Source organism: Elephas maximus, chromosome 23 (assembly GCF_024166365.1).
Source record: "Elephas maximus indicus isolate mEleMax1 chromosome 23, mEleMax1 primary haplotype, whole genome shotgun sequence".
Taxonomy (NCBI): Eukaryota; Metazoa; Chordata; class Mammalia; order Proboscidea; family Elephantidae; genus Elephas; species Elephas maximus.
In genome coordinates, this window is record NC_064841.1 from 44,963,480 (window position 1) to 44,988,802 (window position 25,323).

The 25,323-nt window shown below is 38.1% G+C and overlaps 1 protein-coding gene across 5 annotated transcripts in view; it reads right to left on the minus strand.

Moving 5' to 3' along the window:
* Window positions 1-1,237: 1,237 nt before the first annotated feature.
* NMD3 (NMD3 ribosome export adaptor) overlaps window positions 1,238-25,323 on the minus strand; it is a 77,724-nt gene continuing 53,638 nt past the window's right edge. For 4 of the 5 annotated variants that reach the window (XM_049867567.1, XM_049867569.1, XM_049867568.1 and 1 more), the window contains exons 14-17: window positions 24,809-24,881; window positions 23,713-23,819; window positions 16,590-16,660; window positions 1,238-15,795 (exon numbers count right to left, since the gene is read on the minus strand). In XM_049867567.1, coding sequence (XP_049723524.1) covers window positions 15,662-15,795; window positions 16,590-16,660; window positions 23,713-23,819; window positions 24,809-24,881 — 385 coding nt within the window. In that variant the 3' untranslated portion in view covers window positions 1,238-15,661. The remainder of the gene's footprint in view (window positions 15,796-16,589; window positions 16,661-23,712; window positions 23,820-24,808; window positions 24,882-25,323) is intronic. The other variant, XM_049867570.1, reaches the window with a different exon arrangement.

Sequence of the window (25,323 nt, forward strand, 5' to 3'; positions counted from 1 at the left end):
GCCCCCGAGTGTCAGGCCTGTGTCCTGTGCTTGTGTCGTCTCAGAAGCCGTGGTCAGCTCCTCTGCTCCTAGTCCAAAGCCCAGTGCCAAGTTTTCCTGGCTGGGATGCTGCACTCCAGGCTCCAAAAACAGTCACTGCTTCCCCGTGGTTGCCGGTTCTCGTATCAGCCGCGTCAGTATGCAGCCTGACTGCGCTGGATGAGTGTCTGCCAAGGTTACCCCAGGGGGTTAGGGGTTAGGGCTGTGTCCCGTGCTTGCCCCGCCTCATAAAGCCGCAGTCAGCCCCACCACTTGGCACCAAGGAACTGCGAGGGCTCAAGGCTGTGGCACGGGATGATGGTTCTAGAAGCGGTCGCTGCTTCAGGGCACGGCTTTTCGCTCCCCAGTCACTCAGGTCAACTTTTTAGTTATGTGTTTGATGGTCAGGGTTCATAGACTGTCATGTATGTGATCGATTCACTTGTTTTTCCGAGTCTTTATTGCAAGAGGGATCCGCAGTAGCTTCTACCTAGTCAGCCATCTTGGCCCCGCCTCCAGAATAAAGTACTTTTGACAAAGGCAACAATTTATCTGTTAAGCTGAACAGTTTGTATTAATGCATTATTAAATGAATGTAGTTAATTAGCAAACCTCGTTTGCACAGGTTACATAAAATTTACCAAAGTATAGAATCAGATGCAGGTTTTAGGTCTATAAACAAAACGAAGTCTTGACCAACATGACAACTCTCTTGACAAGTCTCATTTACTACCTCTCCAAATCCATTCAGATCTGTTTCTTATTTCATGTACTCTTAAGTAATCATTTTTCAAAATGTCAACTCAATTCAGATTGTACTACCAATTACTTAAGGACCTATACATTGTGCCATATCTGTGCTGCTCCAAACAAATGTATAGTCTAGCTTTAGAGGAAAACAAATACATATAAAAACAATAATGAAAATAACTCAAGGAGGCATATAAAAACTAATCAAGACCACTGGTAACTGCTAGAGAAGTTCAAAAAGCAGATCACTATGGACTGGTCCCACCTGATGAGGTTAGGAGACATAAGTGAAAAGAGAAAATACACCAAGCAAGAAGATAAGATTATAAGAGGTATTCTCATAAACTGCATGGTTAAAATCCAAAAAAACTGACAATACCAAAAGCTGACAAAAATGGAGAGCAATAGGAACTCACATTCATTACTAGTGGATTTGTAATATGATATAGCCTCTTATAAGCAGTTGTAAGCAGTTTCTTACAAAGCTACATATAGTCTTACCATAAAAAAAAAAAAGTAGGACCCAAATATCACCCTCCTTGGTATTTACTCAATTGATCTGAAAACGTACATTCACACAAAAACCTGCACATGAACGTTAATAGCAGCTTTATTAATAATAACCAGAGCCTGCAAACAACCATGCTGTCAATAGGCAAATGAGTACACAGACTGTGGTACATAAGTACAATGGAGTATTATTCAATGAAATAAAGAAATGAGCTATTAAGCCATGAAAAAACATGAAAGAATCTCAAAAGTATAGCTAGTCTGAAAATGGATATATTGTATGATTCAAATTATCTGGAAAAGGCAAAATTACAGACAGTAAAATGATCACTAGTTGCCAGGGGTTGGGGATTTGGGGTGAATAGGTGAAGCAACAGGGATTTTTAGAGCAGTGATACTGTAATGGTGGATATAGCATTAAGCATTTGTAAAAACTCATGCATATTTACATAACAAAGAATGAGCCTTAATGTATGCAAATTAAGTAGTAATAATTTATGAGTTTGGGGAATCCCAGGAAGGAATGCAGACTGTGACAAGATACTCATTTGTATAACAGATATATGAAACAACCTCACTAAAGGCAAAGAGGGGAAAAGATGCTGGCGTAACTAACTGTGGAAACAAAGAAAGTCTATAAAAGGCAATGGAACGGCACATATCCACTGTACTGTAGTTAATAGTTTCTCATGTTGGTATAGGTTAACAATTCTGATACTGCTATGCATGTATACTAGAATGGAATGACTGACTAAATGGATTGCACATGGCGGGAGCAAAGTTTCTCACTATTGGAGTGGGAGTTGGAGGAGAAGCAAGGGAGGAACCAAGAATGATCCATTTGCTAATGTATTAGAGATAAATCATCAGTATGAACTTATGTTTACTTCATAGAGTCATAGGCTACTTAGAGGAATATTCATAAATATGTTTACGTACACAAGTTAGTATAAACACGTTAGCTGAGAGGGCATGCTTGGTGCCTAGACCTTGGTTTCTAGTATCATTCCCCAATAAAAGGAACCAGAGCCTCTTGGAAAAATGGCAGGTTCTAGAGCAAGGACCTTGGAAGAAGTGCGGCCAGAATGCTCCCTAGAGGCGAGGATGGCAAGATTGCGTCTTACATACTTTGGACATGTTGTCAGGAGGGATCAGTCCCTGGAGAAGGACATCATGCTTGGCAAAGTACAGGGTCAGCAGGAAAGAGGAAGACCCTCAACGAGGTGGATTGACACAGTGGCTGCAACGAGCTCAAGCATAACAACGATTGTAAGGATGGCGCGGGACCCGGCGGTGTTTTGTTCTGCTTGGCATAGGGTCGCTATGAGTTGGAACCGACTTGATGGCACCTAACAACAGAACAAGGACAGGAGATGTAAAAGATGATCCTGTTGTACCTTGTAAGGCCAGAAAGGAATAGCTTTAAAAAAAAAAAAGATCCACATTGATGGGCATATATCAAAGGAACATACGAGTCAACTAAAAGAACTCCCAACGGCCAAAGCTGGAACTATTTGAACAATAAAGTAGTACTGGATTATGATCCCCAAAATATTCATGAGTTAATACTGATATAAATATATGGTTGTATGAATATATGGTTGAATAAATAAATGGAAGACAAATCTCTCATGCAGAAGAATTCCAAATAATTTATGCAAATAACCTCCCCATTCCTTAACTGTGGCCTGCAGATAGTGGATTTCCTTCCAAAGTGTACAGCATGGAAAGGAAGAAATTTGACAAATACTACCTCAACCAGGTGGATCAAGGTCAATACCAAGAGTGATATGTCACATATATAGTATGTACCCTTCATATCCCCACATGTCAGTTTGTCGTACTCTGGTAGCTTGTGTGTTGGCTGTGATGCTGGAAGCTATGCCACTGGTATTCAAATATCAGTAGGGTCACCCATGGTGAACAGGCTTCAGCAGCATTTCCAGACTAAGACAGACTAGGAAGGACCTGGTGGTCTACTTCTGAAAAAATTGGCTAGTGAAAACCTCATGAATAGCAGCAAAATGTCTGGTATAGTGCCAGAAGATGAGCACCTAAGGTTAGAAGACACTCAAAATACAAGCGGGGAGGAGCTGCCTCCTCAAAGTAGAGTTGACCTTAATGACGATAAATGGAGTCAAGCTTTCTTTCAGGAGCTTCATTTGCTGAGGTGGCACAGCTCAAAATAAGAAGAAACAATTGCAAACATCCATTAATAATCGGAACATGGAATGTATGAAGTATGAATCTAGGAAAATCAGAAGATGTCAAAAATGAAATGGAATGCATAAACTAATACCCTAGATATTAGTGAGCTGAAAGGAATGGCATTGGTCATTTTGAATCAGACAACCATATGGTCTACTATGCTGGAACGAAAAATTGAAGAGGAATGGCATCGCATTCACCATCAAAAAGAACATTTCAAGACCTATTCAGAAGTACAGTGCTGTCAGTGATAGGATAATATCCATGCCTACAGGAAAACCAGTTAATATGACTATTATTCAAATTTACACACCAACCACTAATGCCAAAGATGAGGAAATGGAAGATTTTTGTCAACCTTTGCAGTCTGAAATTGATCAAACATACAATCAAGATGCAATGATAATCACTGGTGATTGGAATGTCAAAGTTGGAAACAAAGAAGGATCAGTACTTGGAGAGTATGGCCTTGGTGACGGAAACAACGCCAGATATTTCACGACATAATTTTGCAAGACCAGCTTCTTCATGGCAAATACTTTTTTCAACAACATAAAAGGCCACGATACACATGGACCTTGCCGGACAGGATACACAGGAATCAAATCAACTATATCTGTGGAAAGAGACGATGGAGAAGCTCAGTATCATCACTCTGAATGAGGTGAGAGGCTGACTGCAGGACAGATCATCAATTGCTCCTATGCAAGTTCAAGTTGAAACTGAAGAAAATTAAAGTCCACGAGAGCCGAAATATGACCTTCAGTATACCCACCTGAATTTAGAGACCATCTCAAGAATAGATTTGACGCATTGAACACTAATGACCAAAGACCAGACGACTTGTGGGATGACACCAAGGACATCATAAATGAAGAAAGTGATCGTTAAAAAGACAGGAAAGAAAGAAAAGACCAAAATGGATGTCAGAAGACTCTGAAACTTGCTCTTGAATGCAGAGTAGCTAAAATGAATGGAAGAAATAATGAAGTAAACGAGCCGAAGAGAATATTTCAAAGGGCAGCTCAAGAAGACAAAGTATTATAATGAAATGTGCAAAGACCTGGGGTTAGAAAACCAAAAGGAAAGAACATGTATGGCATTTCTCAAGCTGAGGGAACTGAATAAAAACTTCAAGCCTCAAGTGGCAATAGTGACGGATTCTACGGAGAAAATATTAAACAAGCAGGAAGCATCAAAAGAAGATGGGAGGAATACACAGTCACTGTACCAAAAAGATTTGGTCAACGTTCAACCATTTCAGAAGGTAGCATAAGATCAACAGATGGAACTGAAGGAAGCCAAGTCCAAGCTGCACTGAAGGGAATGATGAAAAACAAGGTTCTAGGAATTGACAGAACACCAATTTACCAATTGAGATGTTTCAACAAACAGATACAGTGCTGGAGAAGCTATGTAAAAAAAATTTGGAAGACAGCTACCTGGTCAACTAACCGGAAGAGATCCATATTTATACCTATTCCAAAGAAAGGTGATTCAAGAGAATGCAGAAATTACTGAAAAATATCATTAATATCATCCTCCCCCCCAATTGCCATCAATTCAATTCCAACTCATAGCAACTCTATAGAACAGAGTAGAGCTGCTCCATAGGGTTTCCAAGGAGCAGGTGGTGGACTCCAACTGCCAACCTTTGGTTAACAGCCAAGTTCTTAACCACTGCACCACCGGGGCTCCAGTAATATCTCACATTAGTAAAATTTCACTGAAGATCATTCAGCAGTACATACAGAACTGCAAGAAGTTCAAGCTGGATTCAGAACAGGCCTTGGAATGAGGGATATCATTGCCGATGTCAGATGGATCTTGGCTAAAGGCACAGAATACCAGAAAGATGTTCACCTGAGTTTTATTGACTATGCAAAGGCACTCAACTGTGTGGATGATAACAAATTACAGGTAACACTGCAAAGAACTGGAATTCCAGAACACTTAATTGTGCTCAGGAGAACCTGTACATAGATCAAGAAGCAGTTGTTTGAACAGAACAGGGGGATAGGATACTGTGTGGTTTAATCAGGAAACATGTGCCTCAGGGTTGTATCCTTTTGTGGATTCAGTCTGTATACTGAGCAGATAATCCAAGAAGCTGAACTATATGAAGTAGAATGCAGCATTAGGATTGGAGGAAGACTCATTAACAGCCTGTGATATGGAGATGGCACAACCTTGCTTGCTGAAAGTGAAGAGGACTTGAAGCACTTACTGATGAAGATCAAAGACTACAGCCTTCAGTATGGATTACACCTCAACATAAAGAAAATAAAAGTCCTCACAACTGGACCAGTAAGGAACACCATGATAAATGGGAAGAAGATTGAAGTTGTCAAGGATTTCATTTTACTTGGATCCACAATCAACACCCATGGAAGCAGCAGTCAAGTAGTCAGATGACGCATTGCATCTGTTGCAAAAGACCTCTTTAAAGTGTTAAAGAGCAAAGTTATTAGTTTGCAGACTGAGGTACGGCTGACTCAAGCCATGGTATTTTCAATCACCTTATATGCATGTGAAAGCTGGACAATGAATAAGGAAGACTGAAGAACTGATGCCTTTGAATTAAAGTATTGGCAAAGAATACTGAATGCCAGAAGAACAAGTCTGTCTTGGAAGAAGTACAGCCAGAGTACTCCTTGGAAGCAAGGGTGGTGAGACTTTGTCTCACGTACTCTGGACGTGTTATCAGAAGGGACCAGTCCCTGGAGAAGGACATCACGCTTGGTAAAGTAGAGGGTCCACGAAAAAGAGGAAGACCCTCAATGAGATGGACTGAAACAGTGGCTGCAATAGACTCAAACATAAAAGACTGAGGATGGTGCAGGACAGGGCAGTGTTTCATTCTGTTGTACACAGGGTTGCTGTGAGTCAGAACTGACTGGACGGCAACCTAATAACAACAATAACCCTTGATACGATGTTATGAAAACTGCATTTTACCTTTGTGGTCTTCTTCCCAATAACCCATAAACCCAGTCTTATAAAAAAAAAAAAAAATCAAATTCCAATAGTGGGGCATCCTACAAAATACCTGACCAATACACCTCAAAACTATGAAAGTCATCCAAAACAAGGAGAGTGTAAGAAACTTTCACAGCCAAGAGAAGCCTAAAGAGACATGACAACTAAGTGTAATGTGGTATCCTGAGTGGGATTCTAGAAAAGGAACATTAAGTAAAACTAAGAAAATCTAAATAAACTATGGACTTTTGTTAATAATGATGCATCAATAAAAAAAAAAAAAATTTTTTTTAAACAAATGTACTAATATAAGATTTTATTAATAGAGAACATCGTGGGGTATATGGGAACTCACCATACTATCTTCTAATTTTTCTGTACAGCTAAAACTGTTCTTAAAAAGTAATTTTTTTAAAAGAGAAAGATACCAAAATGTTAACAGTGATCATCCCCTTGAGCTGGGATTTGGGCCATTTATCCTTTTGTCTTTATAAGTTGCTGTGCCATACACATTCTCTAGAATAAGTAATATGCTGCTCTAAAGTGTACCCAAAAGCATATGCATATAAAATTTGTCTTGTGCCCGATTCATTTAAACACTAAACATTAGAACTGTGATTATAAATTTTAAAAGCAGATACTATTTGTTGAAAAATTAAAATTTGTTATATACTATGTTAAGAATTTTAGCAATACTCTGTAGTGAACAGTACAACACCCTTTTACAAGATGAGGAAACAGGTTCAGAAAGTTTAAGTCACACGGCTTAATAAACAGGAGGTAAGGTGACTTCAAAACACATTATTTCCGTATAATAGAGCCTCCCCAGAACAATTACTTGTTAAGTACTTTATAAGCTAGTGCTAGTACATGTATTATCCTAAATTATTTCCATGTACCTAAATACTCAAATTGCTGTGAAAAAACCCACTGCTATCAAGTTGATTCTGACTCATAGCAACCCTACAAGACAGAGTAGAACTGCCCCACAAGGTTTCCAAGGAGTGGCTACTGGATCTGAACTGCCAACCCTTTGGTGAGCAGCTGAGCTCTTAACCACTGCACCAGGGCTCTGAAAATGCTGTGAAGTAGGTTACAAATACCTATATGTATATGAAATTGAGTCAGAAGAAAAATGTGTGACAGACACCACTATAGTGCTGATTCCACAAAAACTTCCAGCAAACAGCGTAAGCAGGATTGCCACAGAAACACAGTGGCTGTCAAACCTACTCCTAAACCAAACCAAATCAAACCCATTGTGCCATCTACTCGATTCTGACTCATAGCGACCCTATAGGACAGAGTAGAACTGACCAAGTAGGGTTTCCAAGGCTGTAATCTCTATGGACGCTAACTGCCCCATCTTTCTCCCACATAGCAGCTGGAGGGTTCCAGCCGCTGAGTGCTTAACCACTAACTTTTAGATGCTATAGAGATCTTGTTTTACCAGAATACACCCTGAATCATGCCTGTTCCCTAGGCAATAAGGCAGTTCTTTCAAAATGTATCAAAGAACTAAAATTGAGTATTTTCATCAGATACTAAGTTCAAAAAAATCATATCTAGACTGACCTCTTACCTTCATTAAGGCTCACCATTCAATTGGTAAAGCTATTTCACCATGTGGTAGAAGTGATAAACAGGATGAACAGTCCTTACATCTAGGTTATTTTTTTATACTCTTGTTTCATGATTCGTCAAGTCACAGGAAGTCTCAACTAAGGCTGGCCTAATTTTAAAACTGTTGCTATATCATGAAAGCAAAATAAGCACAGAGCAGACCGCAAATGGGGCCTGCCCCAGGGAAACTCAAAAAACCTACCCTAGGAGTTAAACATTATAATATCAGAAACAATAAACAAACGAGCCCTGGTGGAGCAATGGTTAAGTTCTAGGCTACAAACCAAAATGTCAGCAGCTTGAACCCACCAGCAGCTCTGTGGGAGAAAAGACCTAGTAATCTGCTACTATAAAGATTTCAGCCTAAGGAAACCCTATGTGGCAATTCTACTCTGACCCATAGGGTCCCTAACCAGAATTTACTCGATGGCACACAACAACCATGAAAAAGGTAAAATAAATGGAAAACGTACCTATCAAAAGGACACTGGAGCCAGCTTGAAGGAGTTCCCACTAGCCAATTTTAGGAAAATTTGAGCATCAAAGCAAAAATTATATTCAACAATAAGAAAACAAACAACAACAACAAAAAAAGCCACTTCACCAAAGATAGATAACACTTTGTTAGCTGTCATCAGGTCAGTACCAACTCACAGCGACTCTATGTACAACAGAACAAGACACTGCCCAATCCTGCGCCATCCTCATGGTCACTGTTATGCTTGAGCCCATTGTTGTAGCCTGTCCATCTCATTGAGGGCCTTCCTCTTTTTCACTGACCCTCTACTTCACCAAGCATGATGGCCTTCTCCAGGGACTGATCCCTCCTGATAACATGTCCAAACTATATGAGACGAAGTCTCACCATCCTCCCTCTGAGGAGCATTTTGGGTGCACTTCTTCCAAGACAAATTTGTTCATTTTTTTGGCAGTCCATGGTATATTCAATATTCTTTGCCAAAACGATAATTTGAAGGCATCAATTCGTCAGTCTTCCTTATTCACTGCCCAGGTTTCATATGTATATGAGGCAATTGAAAACACTATGGCTTGGGTCGGGTGCACCTTAGTACTTAAAGTGACATCTTTGGTTTTAACATTTTGAAAAGGTCTTTTGCAGCAGATTTGCCCAATGCAATGTGTCATCTGATTTCTTGACTGCTGCTTCCATGGGTGTTGACTGTGGATCCAAGTAAAGGGAAGTCCTTGACAAATGCAATCTTTTCTCCATTTATCATGATGTTCCTTACTGGTCCAGTTGTGAGGATTTTCATGTTGAGGTATAATCCATACTGAAAGTTGTAGCCTTTGAACTTCATCAGTTAAGTGCTTTAAGTCCTCTTCACTTTCAGTAAGCAAGGTTGTGTCATCAGCGTAACACAGGTTGTTTATGAGTCTTCCTCCAATCCTGATGCTGCATTCTTCTTCACATAGTCCAGCTTCTTGGATTATTTGCTCAGCATACATACTAAGTACAGGGAGAGGATACAACCCTGAGGCACATCTTTCCTGACTTTAAATCACACAGTATCCCCTAGTTCTGCTCGAACGACTGCCTCTGGATCTATGTACAGTTCCTCATGAGCACAGTTAAATGTTCTGGAATTCCCATTCTTCCCAATGTTATCCATAATTTGTTGCTATCCAACAGTCGAGTGCCTTTGCATAGTCAGTAAAACACAGGTAAACATCTTTCTGGTATTTCTGCTTCCAGCCAGGAATCATCTGAAAACAGCAATGGCATCTTTTGTTCTATGTCCTCTTCTGAATCCACCTTGAATTTCTGGCAGTTCTTTGTCTATGTATTTCTGCAACTGCTTTTGAATGATCTTCAGCAAAATGTTACTTGTGTGTAATATTCATGATATTGTTCGATAATTTCCACGTTTGGATGGATCACCTTTCTTTGGAATAGGCATAAATATGGATCTCTTCCAGTCAGTTGGCCAGGTAGCTGTCTTCCAAACTTCTTTGCAAAGACGAGTAGGCACTTCCAGTGCTGTATTGGTTTGCTGAAACATCTCAACCGGTATTCTGTCAATTCCTGGATTGTTGTTTTTTGCCAATGCCTTCAGTGCAGCTTTGACTTCTTCCTTCAGTACCATTGGTTCTTGATCATATGCTACCTCCTGAAATGACTGAACGTCAACCCATTTTTTTGACACAGTGACTCTGTATTCCTTCCATCTTCTTTTGAAGCTTCCTGAGTCATTCAATATTCTGCCAATAGAATTCTTCACTATTGCAACTCAAGGCTTAAATTTTTTCTTCAGTTCTTTCAGCTTGAGAAATGCCACACACATTCTTCCTGTTTGGTTTTCTAACTCCAGGTATTTGCACATTTCATTACAATACTTTGTCTTCTTGAGCCGCCCTTTGAAATGCTCTGTTCAGCTCTTTTACTTCATCATTTCTCCTGTTAGCTTTAGCTACCTGACATTTAAGAGCAAGTTTCAGTCTCTTCTGACATCCATTTTGGTCATTTATTTCTTTCCGTCTTTTTAATGACCTCTTGATGTATGATGTCCTTGATGTCATCCCACAGCTCATCTGGTCTTTGGTCATTAGTGCTCATGTGTCAAACCTATTCTTGAGATAGTCTCTAAATTCAGGGGGGGTAAACTCAAGGTCATACTTTGGCTCTCTTGGAGTTGCTGTAATCTTCATTAGCTTCAATTTTAACTTGCCTATGAGCAATTGATGGTCTGTTCCGCAGTCAGCCCCTGGCCTTGTCCTGACAATATCAAGCTTTTCCATCGTTTCTTTCCACAGATGTAGTCAACTTGATTCCTGTGTATTTCATCTGGTGAGGCCCATGTGTACAGTGGCCATTTATGTTGCTGAAAAAGGGTATTTGCAATAAAGAAGTCATTGGTCTTGCAAAATTCTATCCCGTGATCTCTAGCATCCTTTCTCTAATCAAAGCCATATTTTCCAACTACCGGTCCTTCTTTATTTCCAACTTTCGCATGCCAATCACCAGTAATTATCAATGCGTCCTGACTGCATATTCAATTTCAGAATGCAGAAGTTGGTAAAAACCTTCACTTTCTTCATCTTTGGCCTTAGTGGTTGGTGCATAAGTTTGAATAATAATCGTATTAACTGGTCTTCCTTGTAGGCATATGGATATTATCCTATCGCTGACAGCACTGTACTTCAGGACAGATCTTGAAATGTTCTTTTTGACGATGACTGCAATGTCATTACTGTTCAATTTGTCATTCCCAACATAGTAAACCATATGAGTGTTTGATTCAAAATGGCCAATACCAGTCCATTTCAGCTCACCAATGCCTAGGATATCTATTTTTATATGTTCCATTTCATTTTTGATGATTTCCAATTTTCCTACATTCATACTTCATACATTCCAGTTTTTGATTAATGGATGTTTGCAGTTGTTTCTTCTCACTTTGAGTCACGCCACCTCAGCAAATGAAGGTGCCAAAACTTTGCCTCCATCCACATCATTAAGGTCAACTCTACTTTGAGGCAGCACTTCCCTAGTCGTCTTTTGTGTGCCTTCCAACCTGAGGGGCTCATCTTCCAGCACTGTTAACAGAGAATGTTTTACTGCTATTCATAAGGTTTTCACTGGCTATTTTTTTTTTTTTTCAGAAATATACAGCCAGGTCCTTCTTTCTAGCCTGTCTTAGTCTGGAAGCTCACCTGAAACCTGTCCACCATGGGTGATCCTGCTGGTATTTGAATACCGGTGGCATAGCTTCCAGCATCACAGCAACACACAAGTCCCCACAATATAAAAATACATGAAAAGATGCTCAACATCATTAGCCATTAGGGATGTGAAAATTAAAACCACCCAAAGGACACCATCACCCACCTATTAGAATGGCTCAAATGAAAAAAGTGGCAACACTAAGTACTAACAACGATGCATTCCCACACTGCTGGTGGGAACACAAAATGGCACAGCCACTTTGAAAAACAGTTTGGCAGATTTTTATAAAGTTAAATATATACTTGCCATGTTGCTGCTGTATGCCACCGAGTTGATTCTGGCTGATAGTGACTCTGAAGGACAGAATAAAACTGTCCTACATGGTTTTCTAAGCTGTAATCTTCATTGAAGGAGTGCTGCTGCTGCAATGGTTACGAGCTCAAGTGCTAACCAAAAGGTCGGCAGTTTGAACCCACCAGCATCTCCACAGAAGAAAAGATCTCGTAATCTGCTCCTGTCAAGATTACAGCTAGGAAGCCCTATGGGGCAGTTCTACGGTGTCCTGTAGGTTCACTGAGTCAGACTCAACTTGACAGCTCACAACAACCTTTATAGGGGCAGATTGTCAGGTCTTTTCTCCTACGCAGTTGCTGGTAGGCTAAAAGCTCTAACCTTTTGATTAGCAGTCAAGCACTTAACCATTGTTAAGAGCCCCTACAATTACCACAGGACCCAGCAATCCCATTCCTAGTTATTTACCCAAACAGAATGATAACCTGTACAAAATTGTTCAGAGTAACTTTACTCCTAGTCATCAAAAATTGGAAGCAACTCAAATGTCTCTCAACAGCAAAATGGACAAACTGTAGTACATCATAAAATGCAATACTACTCAGAAATAAAAAGGAATAAACTCTTTATATATGTAACAAGTTGGTTGAATCTGAAATGCATTGCACTAAATGAAAGAACCCAGACTCAAAAGGCTACATACTATATGATTCCATTTATATGATACATAAAAAGCAAATCATAAAGTTAAAGAACACATCACAAGTTGACAGTAAAACTGTATTTTAGGGTTAAAGGGGCATGAGGTCTGTACCTTAGTTTTAAAAGATCCAGGAATAACAGAGATAAAGAGAAAGGGAGACAAAGAGAGACTTGTACAAGGCAAATGAAGTAAAATGTTAATATTTGGCAAATCTCAGTGAAAGGTACCCAGGAATTTTTTGTACTACTCTTGCACCTTTTTTTTAAGTCTGAGATTATGTCAAAATTAAAAATAAGCCATTAAAAAATACAAATGTCCCTTGGGCAAGAAATATCTGATCAAGTCAACATGAACACATCTACTAGACTCTAAGGAAAACTCTGGCAATGACTCAGTACTATGCAAGGGATATGTCCCCAGCACACAGCATGAAGTTCCTAAGTCCCCAGCACACAGCATGAAGTTCCTAAGTTCAGCTGCCAACCAAAGGGTTGGAGGTTCAAATCCACCCAGAAGCTCCCTGGAAGAAAGTCCTGGTGATATACCATATTTTTTCCCAAATAACGCACTCACACATTTAATGCAGTGTCCTAGCCCATTTATGAAAACAGTGCGGGAAGGGGAGGTTTGAGCAGTTGGCGAAAAAACATATGTGTTATTTGTGTAAAAAAAGGTACTTTTGAAAAATCTGTCATTGAAAACTCTATGAAGCACAATTCTACTCTGATACACACATGGTTGCCATTGAGTAAAAATGAACTCAAAGGCAGCTTTTTTTTTTTTTTTTACTGTGGCAAGGAATTAACTTGATATTATTAAACATTTAAATTACACAACCAACTCTGTCTCCTGTTTCCTTGCTCATCAAGGAACTTCTAACTATAGACAGCAGCTTCAAGAGCAAATCTGGCTACAAAGGAAGATAATGATCATATTGAATTGTAAGATATTTATGAATTGGGTTACTAATCAGCTTCTTGTGAATTAATCAATACCAGCGTCCCCAAGTAATATAAACTTTGGGACATCAGTAAGAAGATTTTAGAACCTGCAAGCCTGGAAACCAAACTCTAAAATGGTAGATTTATCAAGGTCATATAACTTCTGTGCAAGTTCTTTACTAAGTTTTTGTCTTAGCTATATTCCTTTACCTTGTCACAGCTTTCTTTCAACCAACAGATTTCATTACTTGTAAAGACACATCATCAAAAACAGTTAAGACCAAATTGGAATGGTGGGAAACTATTTTTCAGTGGAAAAATCATATATAACAAGCACTTAAAGAACATAACAATTCTACCTTAGAAAGCTACATGAGATACCCTTTCGTTTAAATATGACGTTGATGCCATCACTTCTGTGACACACAAAAAAGGGCGGAAATGTTTCTATTTTCATACTTTTAAAAGTCTTGATAAAGAAGAGGTAAAACACAGACCACAAGCGTGAACTGGCTATGGTCAAGCTCACCTGTGAAGAACTTGGCATCCCCGTTAGATTACCGTGAAAAAGAAAAGGACATAGCTCTTAGTTCTATAACTTTAACCGACTACGTAGACAAAAAGGAAGCCACTTTAGAAAGTTCAGGCCTTCATTCAAAACTTTAGAATTGGGGTATGCAATCCTTAAAAAAAAAAAATGTTCTATTCACACTTGCTCAGTCTCTTTATTTGGTGGTATACACAGAATTAAGGAGCCCTGGTGGCACAGTGGTTAAGCACTCAACTGCTAACCGAAAGGCTGGCAGTTCAAATCCATCCAGCAGCTGCACAAGAGAAAGACCCGGCAACCTGCTCCAATATATTAAAAAAAAAAAACAACCTAAAAAACCCTATGAGGCAGTTCTATCAGATGGGGTCCCTATGATTCAAAAACTGACTGGACAGCACCTAACAACATCACACATAGAATTAACGAATTAGCTCTTAGTTCTGGTATAATTAGTACGTCTGATCTTCCTTACAGAAATGGGAGCTTAATACTTCAAGGGTTTTCTTTCAAGAATGTAAGGCATTCCTCATTCAAACCTTATTCATGGTTTTAAAAAGCATGTAGCCCAATTTTATTAGTTCATCATCAATATCCTGGTATCTATTACTCTTCTGAACAGTGACATGTTCAATGACAGCAAATTCCTTCCTTCTCAAATCATAATCAAAACTTAAAACGAAATCCTTGAAATGATAGGAAAACATTTTTATGACAAAAGCAGCTACTTTCCTGAGCTGCAGGCACAGGCAAAATTAACAGAAGTACTATTTTTTTAATTTAAACTTTTATAAATATTGTTTGCTCAAATTCCGCAACTATTTTAAATGTATTTTCTTCTACTGTAATAAAAATCAAGACAACCCCCAGTCTAACAGTATTTAAAGATGTTAACTTTATGAAGAAATAAAGACTAACTTTCCTTCCAAATGCCTGGTGATAAGCTGAGCCTCAACATCTTAAACTCAACAACGTAAAAATAATCTAAAGTGGATCAAAGTGTGTAATAAGTTTACGCTAAAACAATTTTTATAAGCTCTTTTACTAAATCAATCTATGTGAAAAGAATGTAAAAGCTTATTATATGCTTGAAAATCTAGTTAATAAGTTGAGCTTCCAAATCTAGCATCACAGTACGCTAAAAAGCAATGTGATAAAACTCTACAAGTTCAGAAGTGGCCTAAATATCAGTAATAATTACATTCTTCATATTTTTTGTTATCTAAAATTTCAAAGTCATCCATGTTTTTCAGCGCTTTGAGTGAGCAATCAAAATACTCATGTTTATTCATGTTCCAAGCTAAACTTCTCTTCTTTCAATATGGAGACATAGATGGAATACTCGGAAAAGATTATTCTGTCCAATTCCCTGAAGTTCACAGATGTGAAAAGTCTACAGCATGATCTCATTCTGTCATCATTGATGCACCTTCTTCACCAGTGGCATCCTGGGAAATGTGAAGGTCTTCAAGCATTTCAGCCAGACTAATTCGAGGTGCTCCTTCATCATCTGTGTCACCTTCCACAGGGATGGTAGAATCTAAGAAAAAAATACAAGAAAGATTTCAAACGAATATAAATATGGAAATATACAAATACCTGCCCTCCCCCCGACCACACCACTGTTTTTATCTAACTATGTTTGATCAGGGGAGCCCTGGTGGCACAGTGGTTTAAAGCTTGGCTGCTAACCAAAAGGTCAGCAGTTAGAATCCATTAGCCACTCCTTGGAAACCCTATGGGGCAGTTCTGTAGGGTTGCTATGAGTTGGAATTGACTCGACAGCAATGGGTTTTTGGGTTTTTGTTTGATCAGAGGCTTCTGGATCATATCTAGAGCAGGCATTCAAATATGCACTGAATGAATGACGTGTACAAATGTATGAAATTTCCACTAATATAAAAAAAACCCAAACCCACTGCTGTCAAGTCGATCCGACTCATAGCGGCCCTATAGGACAGAGTAGAACTGCCCCATAGAGTTTCCAAGGAGCACCTGGTGGACTTGAACTGCCAACCTTTTGGTTAGCAGCTGTAGCACTTGACCACTATGCCACCAGGGTTTCCTCCACTAGTATAAAAAACCACCATTAGTATAGAGGCCAGCAATTTGAGGAATCAGGCTGAGATGCAAATGATACCAAATGTGGTACAGAAAATATTTTACTGTCTTACTGCTCTGCAAATACTATTTTTTAAAAAAGTGTGACTACAGAGTAGTTTAAAAAACAAACAATGATAATCAAAGTTTAAGATATCAAAATACTCATGCTACGGTAATAAATCCACACACACACAAGATATGGCTTAAGTCAAACACTCCTCAAAAACCAACCTCGGTAAATGTTGATATTTTTTCTAATTGCCTCATCTTCTTCGAGATCTTCAAGGAAATCTTCATATTGCCTATACAAGGGTATAGAAACATTTAAGTTTTTCATCTTTACCAAGAAAGCATAAAGTTACGTTTACTTTCAGCGCTGTAGGATAAATGTGCTCTAAGTATTAAAATCTTACAAAAGAATATTTGCAGGTCAAATACTAATGTTAATTAAATATTTCGACATAGGTTTAAAAACTTTTTTCTTTTAAAATTACATCACTGAAAAAAATTACATAGCTTAATAAAAAAAAAAAAATGAGTTGTTAAATATAAGACAATGAGAAGATTCCCTACTCTACCTTTCTCCTAAAAGTCTCATCGCCAAGTTGAATACATACACACTTCTAAGACTATAAGTAAAATAGTAAAATATATTAGTTAATATCTGATTAATTTAACATGCATATAAATATCTATTTTAAATTACATTTTAAGATTCTATTTTAGAAATATTGCTCTTTTCCACTCACATTTTACAAAACCATTTTATTTAAACTCTTCATTTTTTAGACATCTGTCTCTTCACAATCACTAGGGTTGATTTTGGAAAAAAACAATACAGTTCTCTAGAGCACATTACATTCATTTCTATTTAAGTTGTTTGAGAAATAGCATCTTTGATATTAGTGAGTTATGTCTTTAATCTCAAATCACAGGTGTCCATTTGCTATTGGTGATACCCTTCTCACTGTAATTGTCAGGTTATAACCCCAGAAGTAATTAGCAAACCTGTGTTAAATATCATTTTGTTCTTTTATACTGACTCAATTGATACCTCAACAAGAATCCAAAATTAATACTCAGTTAGGTCATTTCTGGAAAATTTGTCTTCCCTAATTGTACTTTGTCGTTCAAAATAATATAATTTGGGAGTAACTCAAACAAGAGACTGCACCTGCAAAAAAATCAGACAAGACCCATACCTCACACCATGCACAAAAACTAACTCAAAATGGATCAAAGACCTAAATATAAAATCTAAAACAATAAAGATTATGGAAGAAAAAATAGGGACAATGCACAAACACCAGAAGAGAAACTAGGTAAATGGGAGCTCCTAAAAATTAAACACCTATACTCATCCAAAGACTTCAACAGAAGAGTAAAAAGATTACCTACAGACTGGGAAAAAGTTTTTAGCTATGACATTTCTGATCAGCATCTGATCTCTAAAATCTACATGATGCTACAAAAACTCAACTACAAAAAGACAAATAATGCAATTAAAAATGGGCAAAGGATATGAACAGGCACTTCACTAAAGACATTCAGGTGGCTAACAGATACATGAAGAAATGCTCATGATCATTAGCCATTAGACAAATGCAAATCAAAACTACAATGAGACTCCATCTCACTCCAACAAGATTGGCATTAATCCAAAAAACACAAAATAATAAATGCTGGAGAGGTTGTGGAGAGACTGGAACACTTACATACTGCTGGTGGGAATGTAAAATGATACAACCACTCTCGAAATTGATTTGGCGTTTCCTTAAAAAGCTAGAAATAGAACTACCATAAAATAGAAACAGAAATAGAACTACCATATGATCCAGCAAGCCCACTTCTTGGAATTTATCCTATAGAAATAAGAGCCTTTACACGAACAGATGTATACACACCCATGTTCACTACAGCACTGTTTACAATAGCAAAAAGATGGAAGCAACCAATGTGCCCACCAATGGATGAATGGATAAGTAAATTATAGTATATTCACACAATGGAATACTACACATCAATAAAGAACAATGATGAATCCGTGAACATTTCATAATATGGAGAAATCTGGAAGGCATTATGCTGAGTGAAATTAGTCAGCTGCAAAAGGACAAGTATTGTACACTATTATAAGAACTCAAGAAATAGTTTAAACAGAGAGGAAAATATTCTTTGATGGTTACGAGAGTGGGGAGGGAGGGAGGGAGAGCAGTATTCACTAATTAGATAGTAAGCAAAAACTATCTTAAAAAAAAAAAAACTATCTTAGGTGAAGGGAAAGACAACACACTATACAAGAGAGGTCAGTACAACTGGACTAAACCAAAAGCAAAGAAGTTTCCTGAATAAACTGAACGCTTTGAAGGCCAGTGTAGCAGGGGTTTGGGGACCATAGTTTCAGGGGACATCTAGGTCAATTGGCATAATAAAATCTATTAAGAAAACATTCTGCATCCCACTTTGGTGAGTGCCATCTGGGGTCTTAAAAGCTAGCTCATGGCCATCTAAGATGCATCAATTGGTCTCAACCCACCTGGAGCAAAGGAGAATGAAGAACACCAAAGATACAAGGTAATTATGAGCCAGACAGAAAGGGCCACATAAACCAGAGACTACATCAGCCTGAGACCAGAAGAACTAGATGGTGCCCAGCTACAACCGATGACTGCCCTGACAGGGAACACAACTGAGAACCCCTGAGGGAGCAGCAGAGCATTGGGATGTAGACCTCAAATTCTTCTAAAAAGACCAGACTTAATGGTCTGACTGAGACTGAAAGGAGCCTGGAGGTCATGGCCCCCAGACCTTTTATTAGCCCAAGACAGGAACCATTCTCAAAGCCAACTCTTCAGACAGGGATTGGACTGGGCTATGGGATAGAAGATAATGCTGGTGATGAGTGGGCTTCTTGGATCAAGGAGACACATGAGACTATATGAGTGGCTCCTGTCTGGATGGGAGTTGAAAGGGCAGAGGGGGTCAGAAGCTGGCCGAACATGAACATTACGTGAAAGATTCATGAGGAGCTTTAAAATGGATGAATTTAACCGAAAACATGAAAACCCACTGATGAAGCAGCATCACAAAAAGTGAAACAACCAGACATGTATCTTCTGATGTGATGCAATAGGAAATTCATACCATCACCTAGGAATTCTTGCTCCCCTCCTAAAAAAAAAAAAGAAGAACCTAAATCTATTAAAATTTCTAGAACTGACTACCAGTTTACAGGAAATACAATGGATAGAGAACAAGTTGAGGAAGGCACCAGCACCCCTCCCTAAAAAAAAAGTGGTATTAAGTTGCAATCTTAATTACCAAGTTTTAATAATATTAATGCCACCTCTCATTTCATCTAGTGTTCTTAAGCACTAAGTGACCATTAAGGCCTTTGTAAACCTCCTACCAAGAGATATGCCCAGCTTTTATAATAAAACACTGTTAAAGTTCTTTCCTCCATGAAGAAAAGGCTGTGTGCCAGCTCAGCAGAGAGAAGCCTGCTCAGTATCACCCTGAACAGTGATGTCACTATTTTAATGATGAAAGGAAGGGCAGGACAAAATTCAAAGTAGAAGGGCAAGACAACAATGCCGAATAGTCTTCCAATTCCCCAGTCAGAATTTCGGTATGTCCTTAGTATCACTTTAAAATATCACAAAATTCCAAACTCTTTCACCTATACTCAAGATGAAATGCAAAAACATCTTCCAAAGCACACTGTTTCCATCCCATTTTGCAAAATTATCATACTATAGACCAACCAGATCATACTACTGACAATCTGGACGCAGAGCTGAGGCTGTTCTTTCTTTCTCCAAATAAAGAAGCATGCCAGTCGTTTTCACATTGTAGTATGCACCAGAATACCTTGTGGGGTTTATTTAAAATTAAGACGCTCTGAAAAGGCAACTCAGAGTGGGAGAAGATATTCACAATACATATATGCAACAAGTATTCATATCCAGAATATATGTCAAGAGCTACTACAAATCAAAAAGAAAAAAAGGCAAACCAACACAAAAAGGAGTATAAGAATTACACACTTGATTTCTAATTCATCAGTAAATGCATGAAAAGGTACACTAAACTTCAGCAGTCATCATAAAAATTAAACTAAAACTACAATGCATCATAAATGGCTAAAAAGAAAAACACAGAAAATAACAAGTGTTGACAGGGATGTGGAAGCAACCAGAACTCTCATACACTACTGAAAGGAATGAACATGTAACACAACCTCTTTGGAAAACCATTTGGCAGTATTACAAGAGGGCATACCCTATGACCAGTAGTTTCACTCCTAGAATATACTCAACAGAAAATAATCCATATGTTCTCCAAAAGACATGTACTAAAATGTTCATAGCAGCACAGACTGGCTGGCTTCTTTCTCCCCAAATGCTCACCATAGCAGAATAGAGAAATTAAATCCTATTCAGCAATGAAAATAAACAGTATATAATGACATACAACAATATCAATGAACTGTACAGAATTTTAAGCAAAATGTTGTACACAAAGGTCTGCTATATAAATTGAATTTATATACGGTACAAAAAACAGGTAAACCTTGTCCGTGGTGTTAGAAGTTGAGACTGGTTACTTGAGGGGCAGGGAGAAGAGTCAGTTTGGTACAATGGATCACTTTTATATGGCCTTTCTCACCATGGTCTTGTAACAGGTGGGACAATGCAAATAAGGTGCTTGCGGCCCACTAAGGTGATAGGACAGCTTGCTAATAATGCAAGTAAGGTACATGGTACACTTGTGTGGGTGGGGCCGTGCAAATAAGGTGTATGGAACCATAATGAGGGGATTGGTCAGTTTTGCCATTCCACTAGACTTAAAATGAGCCATACCAGAGGCAGAAAGGGGAGAACCTCACTACCACCAAGAAGATGAGACAAGAGTGAAGCACATCCTTTGGACCTGGGGTCCTTGTGCTGAGAACCTCCTAGATCCAGGAGACAGAGAGAGAGAGAGCTGTAATACCAAAGACTTGGGCCTGGGGTCCCTGTGCTGAGAACCTCCTAGACCCAGAAGACAAAGAGCTATAACACCGGAGATGGCACAAAATGGCAAGAAGTGGTGGCAGAGAAGTGTCAGCAGCAGAACCAGTAGACGAGCATGAGATGGCAGAGCTAGGCTTGCCAGCCCACAGAGCAAGAAAGCCGAGCATCTTCAAGCCAAGACTTACTGGCAGAGTGGGGTGCATCTGGGGTACTTACTGGCAAAGCTGAACAGCTTTGTAACACTTGCCCAAACAGGCCAGAGGGAGACCTGCCTGGAGGCACAACTGATAAGAGGCTGTCCTGATCGAAGAACTGTATCCTGAGTCGTTCCTGACCCTGAATTGTAACCTGTTACTTCTCTAATGAACCCCATAACTGTAAGTATAGCCTGTGAGTTCTGCGTGGCCACTGCAACCAATTATCAAACCCAGCAGAGAAGCAGAGTGCCGTGGGACGGATGGCTGGTGTCACAACTGGTAAAAAGGCTGGAGGGTGGAGGTATGTCTGACCTTCACCTCACAGCAATCAACCTTTGGCTGCTGGTACTGATTCTCCTCCCCTTTGTGAAGTTAGACAAAGTCTGACACCACTGCCATGCCACTTTTACAGTTGATGACTAGAAATAAGTATAGGAAGGAATGGCTTCTTGAGTGTTGGAGTTCTATTTCTTAATCTGGGTGCTAGCCACACAGGTATGTTCAGTTTGTGACCATTTATCAAACTTCCATACTAATTATCTATACCCTTCCTTATGTATATTACACTTCGGTGAAAAAGTTTTTTTAAATTTTCAGATGTCCAAGCCCTACTATGTATAAATTCCAAAAGCAACTTATTTTTATAGAGGCAGAGAAGCTAAACACCCCAATCTCTGGCTGTCTTTATGTCTTTGGTCATTGCCATTTAAAATACTGGCCATTTTCTGTAACTGACATAATGCATTATCAATGATTATTATCTATAATTTATATCCCTAATATAATTCCCCATCAACAAGAATTGGGGCTCTCTGGAAAAATGGTCAATTCCAAGTACTGGGGCAGGTAAGCCAGAAAGCAAGGAAGTCCTTACCAATGAGTTACATCAAAAGGCTGCCCCTGGCCAAATTTGGGACAATTTGAGCAACGAAGATAATAATATCTGAACTTGATAACACATCGAATAAATAATGACAGCTAATAAGTGTAGAAGGAATAAGAGAAAACCACCAAATTCTAAGACCCAATGTAATAAGTGAATCAGACAGTAGATACTAAAACAAAACTATTAGATGAAAGGTGTTAGAATAGCTGCACAGTAGCAAAGTATCACCTGTCAAATTGCTCACTTAACAGCAGGGACAATGAAAATATTAGACAGTCACCAGCTTAACAAGTAGCATCACCAATAATGTCAGTTTGTCCCATCCCATGCCTTCTAATACATATAACATACACCTTCACTCATTAATTATTCTTGCAAAAAAAAAAAAAATGTAATCAAGCTCTAAATTTCTAGTTTACCAAAAATATAGATGGATGACTAAGTTAAATAACACTAGAAGGAAACAATCAAGCAAATCCAGAAAGTTAGGCATTCTATAACTGGCCTGAGCTCTTCAGAAAGAAGAATGTTATCTAAAACAAAACAAAAAAGACAAGGAGAGACTGTTCTAGGTCAAAAAAGAATGAAAAGACATAAAAGATAATTTCAATATATAATCCTTGATTGGATCTTGGTTAAGAAAAAACTATAAAAGAAAGTTTGGGATAGCTAGAGAAATTTGAATGTGGGCGAGGTATTAGATAATATTATGGAGTTATTGCTATTTTTCCAGGTGTGGTAAGAGCCTTTATTTTTAATAGCTGGAGTATTTAGTGGTGAAATGTCTTGATACCTGCAACTTACTTTCAAATGGTTCAGCAAAAAATTTGTGTAGTGTGTGAAATAAACCAATTATGTATAGATTTTAACAACTGTTGAATCTATGTGGGGGAAATATGGTAACTTTAAAATTTTCAATATGTTTGAAAACTTTTACAATAAAATGTTGATATTTCTTAATGACTAGAGTGTTCAGTAAGTTCAATCCTCAAGTCTTCTCAGCCTAACCGCTCATACCTTGGTAAATGAGATCCAGGTAAGAATGGAAAGAACACCGTGACTGTGGAATTACTAATTCTTACCAGGTATAACATGCAAAACAGAAGAAACTCTGCTTCAGTGGTTAGAAAACGCTCACCAGGCTACGTGCAAGGATCAAATGTGTGATGACTTTCTTTACAATATAAAAATCATAACAATTTGTCACAAAGATTTCCTTTAAGAGACAACATATTAGCTTTAAAGAAAAGTGGGACCTTTCATCTTTTGTATCCATGTTTCCTCTATCTCTTGCAAGCTCTTTCAGTTTCCAGTTTCTGCGACGCTGACGTTTGATACGGTCATAGCTCTTCTTGATTAATACCTAAAGGTAACAGAATTATTTGAAGAGTTACCAAAAAGCAAGAACTATATAGTAAAAAATAGTAGGATCTCAAAATTCATTAGAGTTGAAAAATGAAAGGTTATGAGAATACCAGGGAAAAATCACCAACTGATGGTGTCAATACCTCATGAGACAGGAGTTTAAGGATTAAGAGACAATGTTGAGAGGGCATTTTTTTCAAGGTACTTAATGCGGCATGATTTGTATAACTGTTAACATATACCAACTGAAAATTTCCAGTGACTGAAAATTAAGACTGTGAATTTTTTTAAACCAAATTTCAGTTTTAGCTACTATTCTTACAAATCATTCTGAAACGTTATCACAGGCAGACACTTTTTCTCCTGTTTTTCCCATTATTAGCACTTACAACACTACATCATGATTTTCACAACTATATGTCCTAGCACAGTGTTCAATAAAGAATTATGGAAAAAATAAATAATTTTATACAATATAAAATTTTTTAAGACCATCTTGATCTCCTCCTCTAACCTTATTAAAAAAAAAATTTTTTTAGGAATGCTTATTTCAACTTACACATAAACCATGCTTCTATTTACTAATTTATTAGAAATAAAAACACAAGTGGATGGTGGGAGGTCATTCTCTGACCAGAACTTCACTTCTACTCACAGCTAAAGAAATCAATGCTCATTTGAAAATATTAAAGGAAACAGGAGACAGGGTCTTTCACACTGATTTCGTATTTACTCTAGATCATGAATCTTTTAAGTTCATCATGTTACAATTTAAGAGGTTTCTCAGAAATAATTTTCTCCAAGACTTGATGCTGTGAAGATTGTATTTGCAACTGCAATTATGTTATACATTAACTGCAATTTCAAAAAAAACCCTCTAAATTGATTTGCCATTTTCAAGAAAGTGTAAACTCATTCATCTTACCCTTAAAAGAGTTTTATCGGTCTCTTTAAAATAGGGAAAAAAGGAAAAATCTAAAGCCTTACCACATCTGGGACTCTATCTGAGTTCATTTTGTTGACATGTTCATCATTCAAGTTACAGTTGGCCAAGTCAAACCTGAAATGGACACATGTAATTCACTATGCAAGAAATATGCTTCTGTAATTTGTGGTAAAATTAATAATGCTCTGAGTTTCACATATTATCCACTTGTAAAAGAATCATAAATTAGTCTAACTTTAGAACTCAGGTGGCTGGTTCCATCTAGTGTATCAAAAAAACCGTCATTCTCCAGTAGAAAGAATTGAAACCTTAAGAGCAAAAGTCATGTTGAAGACATGCTGATAAGCTCTGTGTAAGAAAGGGTTATACTATGCCTGTGAAGACCCTTTGCATATATGGCTGCCATTTTTTTAAAGTAAAACATTTACATAATAAAAAACTACTTATCCTTCCAAAAAAACTGTAAATATAGATCAATTTCAGGGTTCAATTACACAAAAACTTGGAATGAATGACAAAGATTATGGCTAAGAATAGAAAACTAATGGCTTCCACC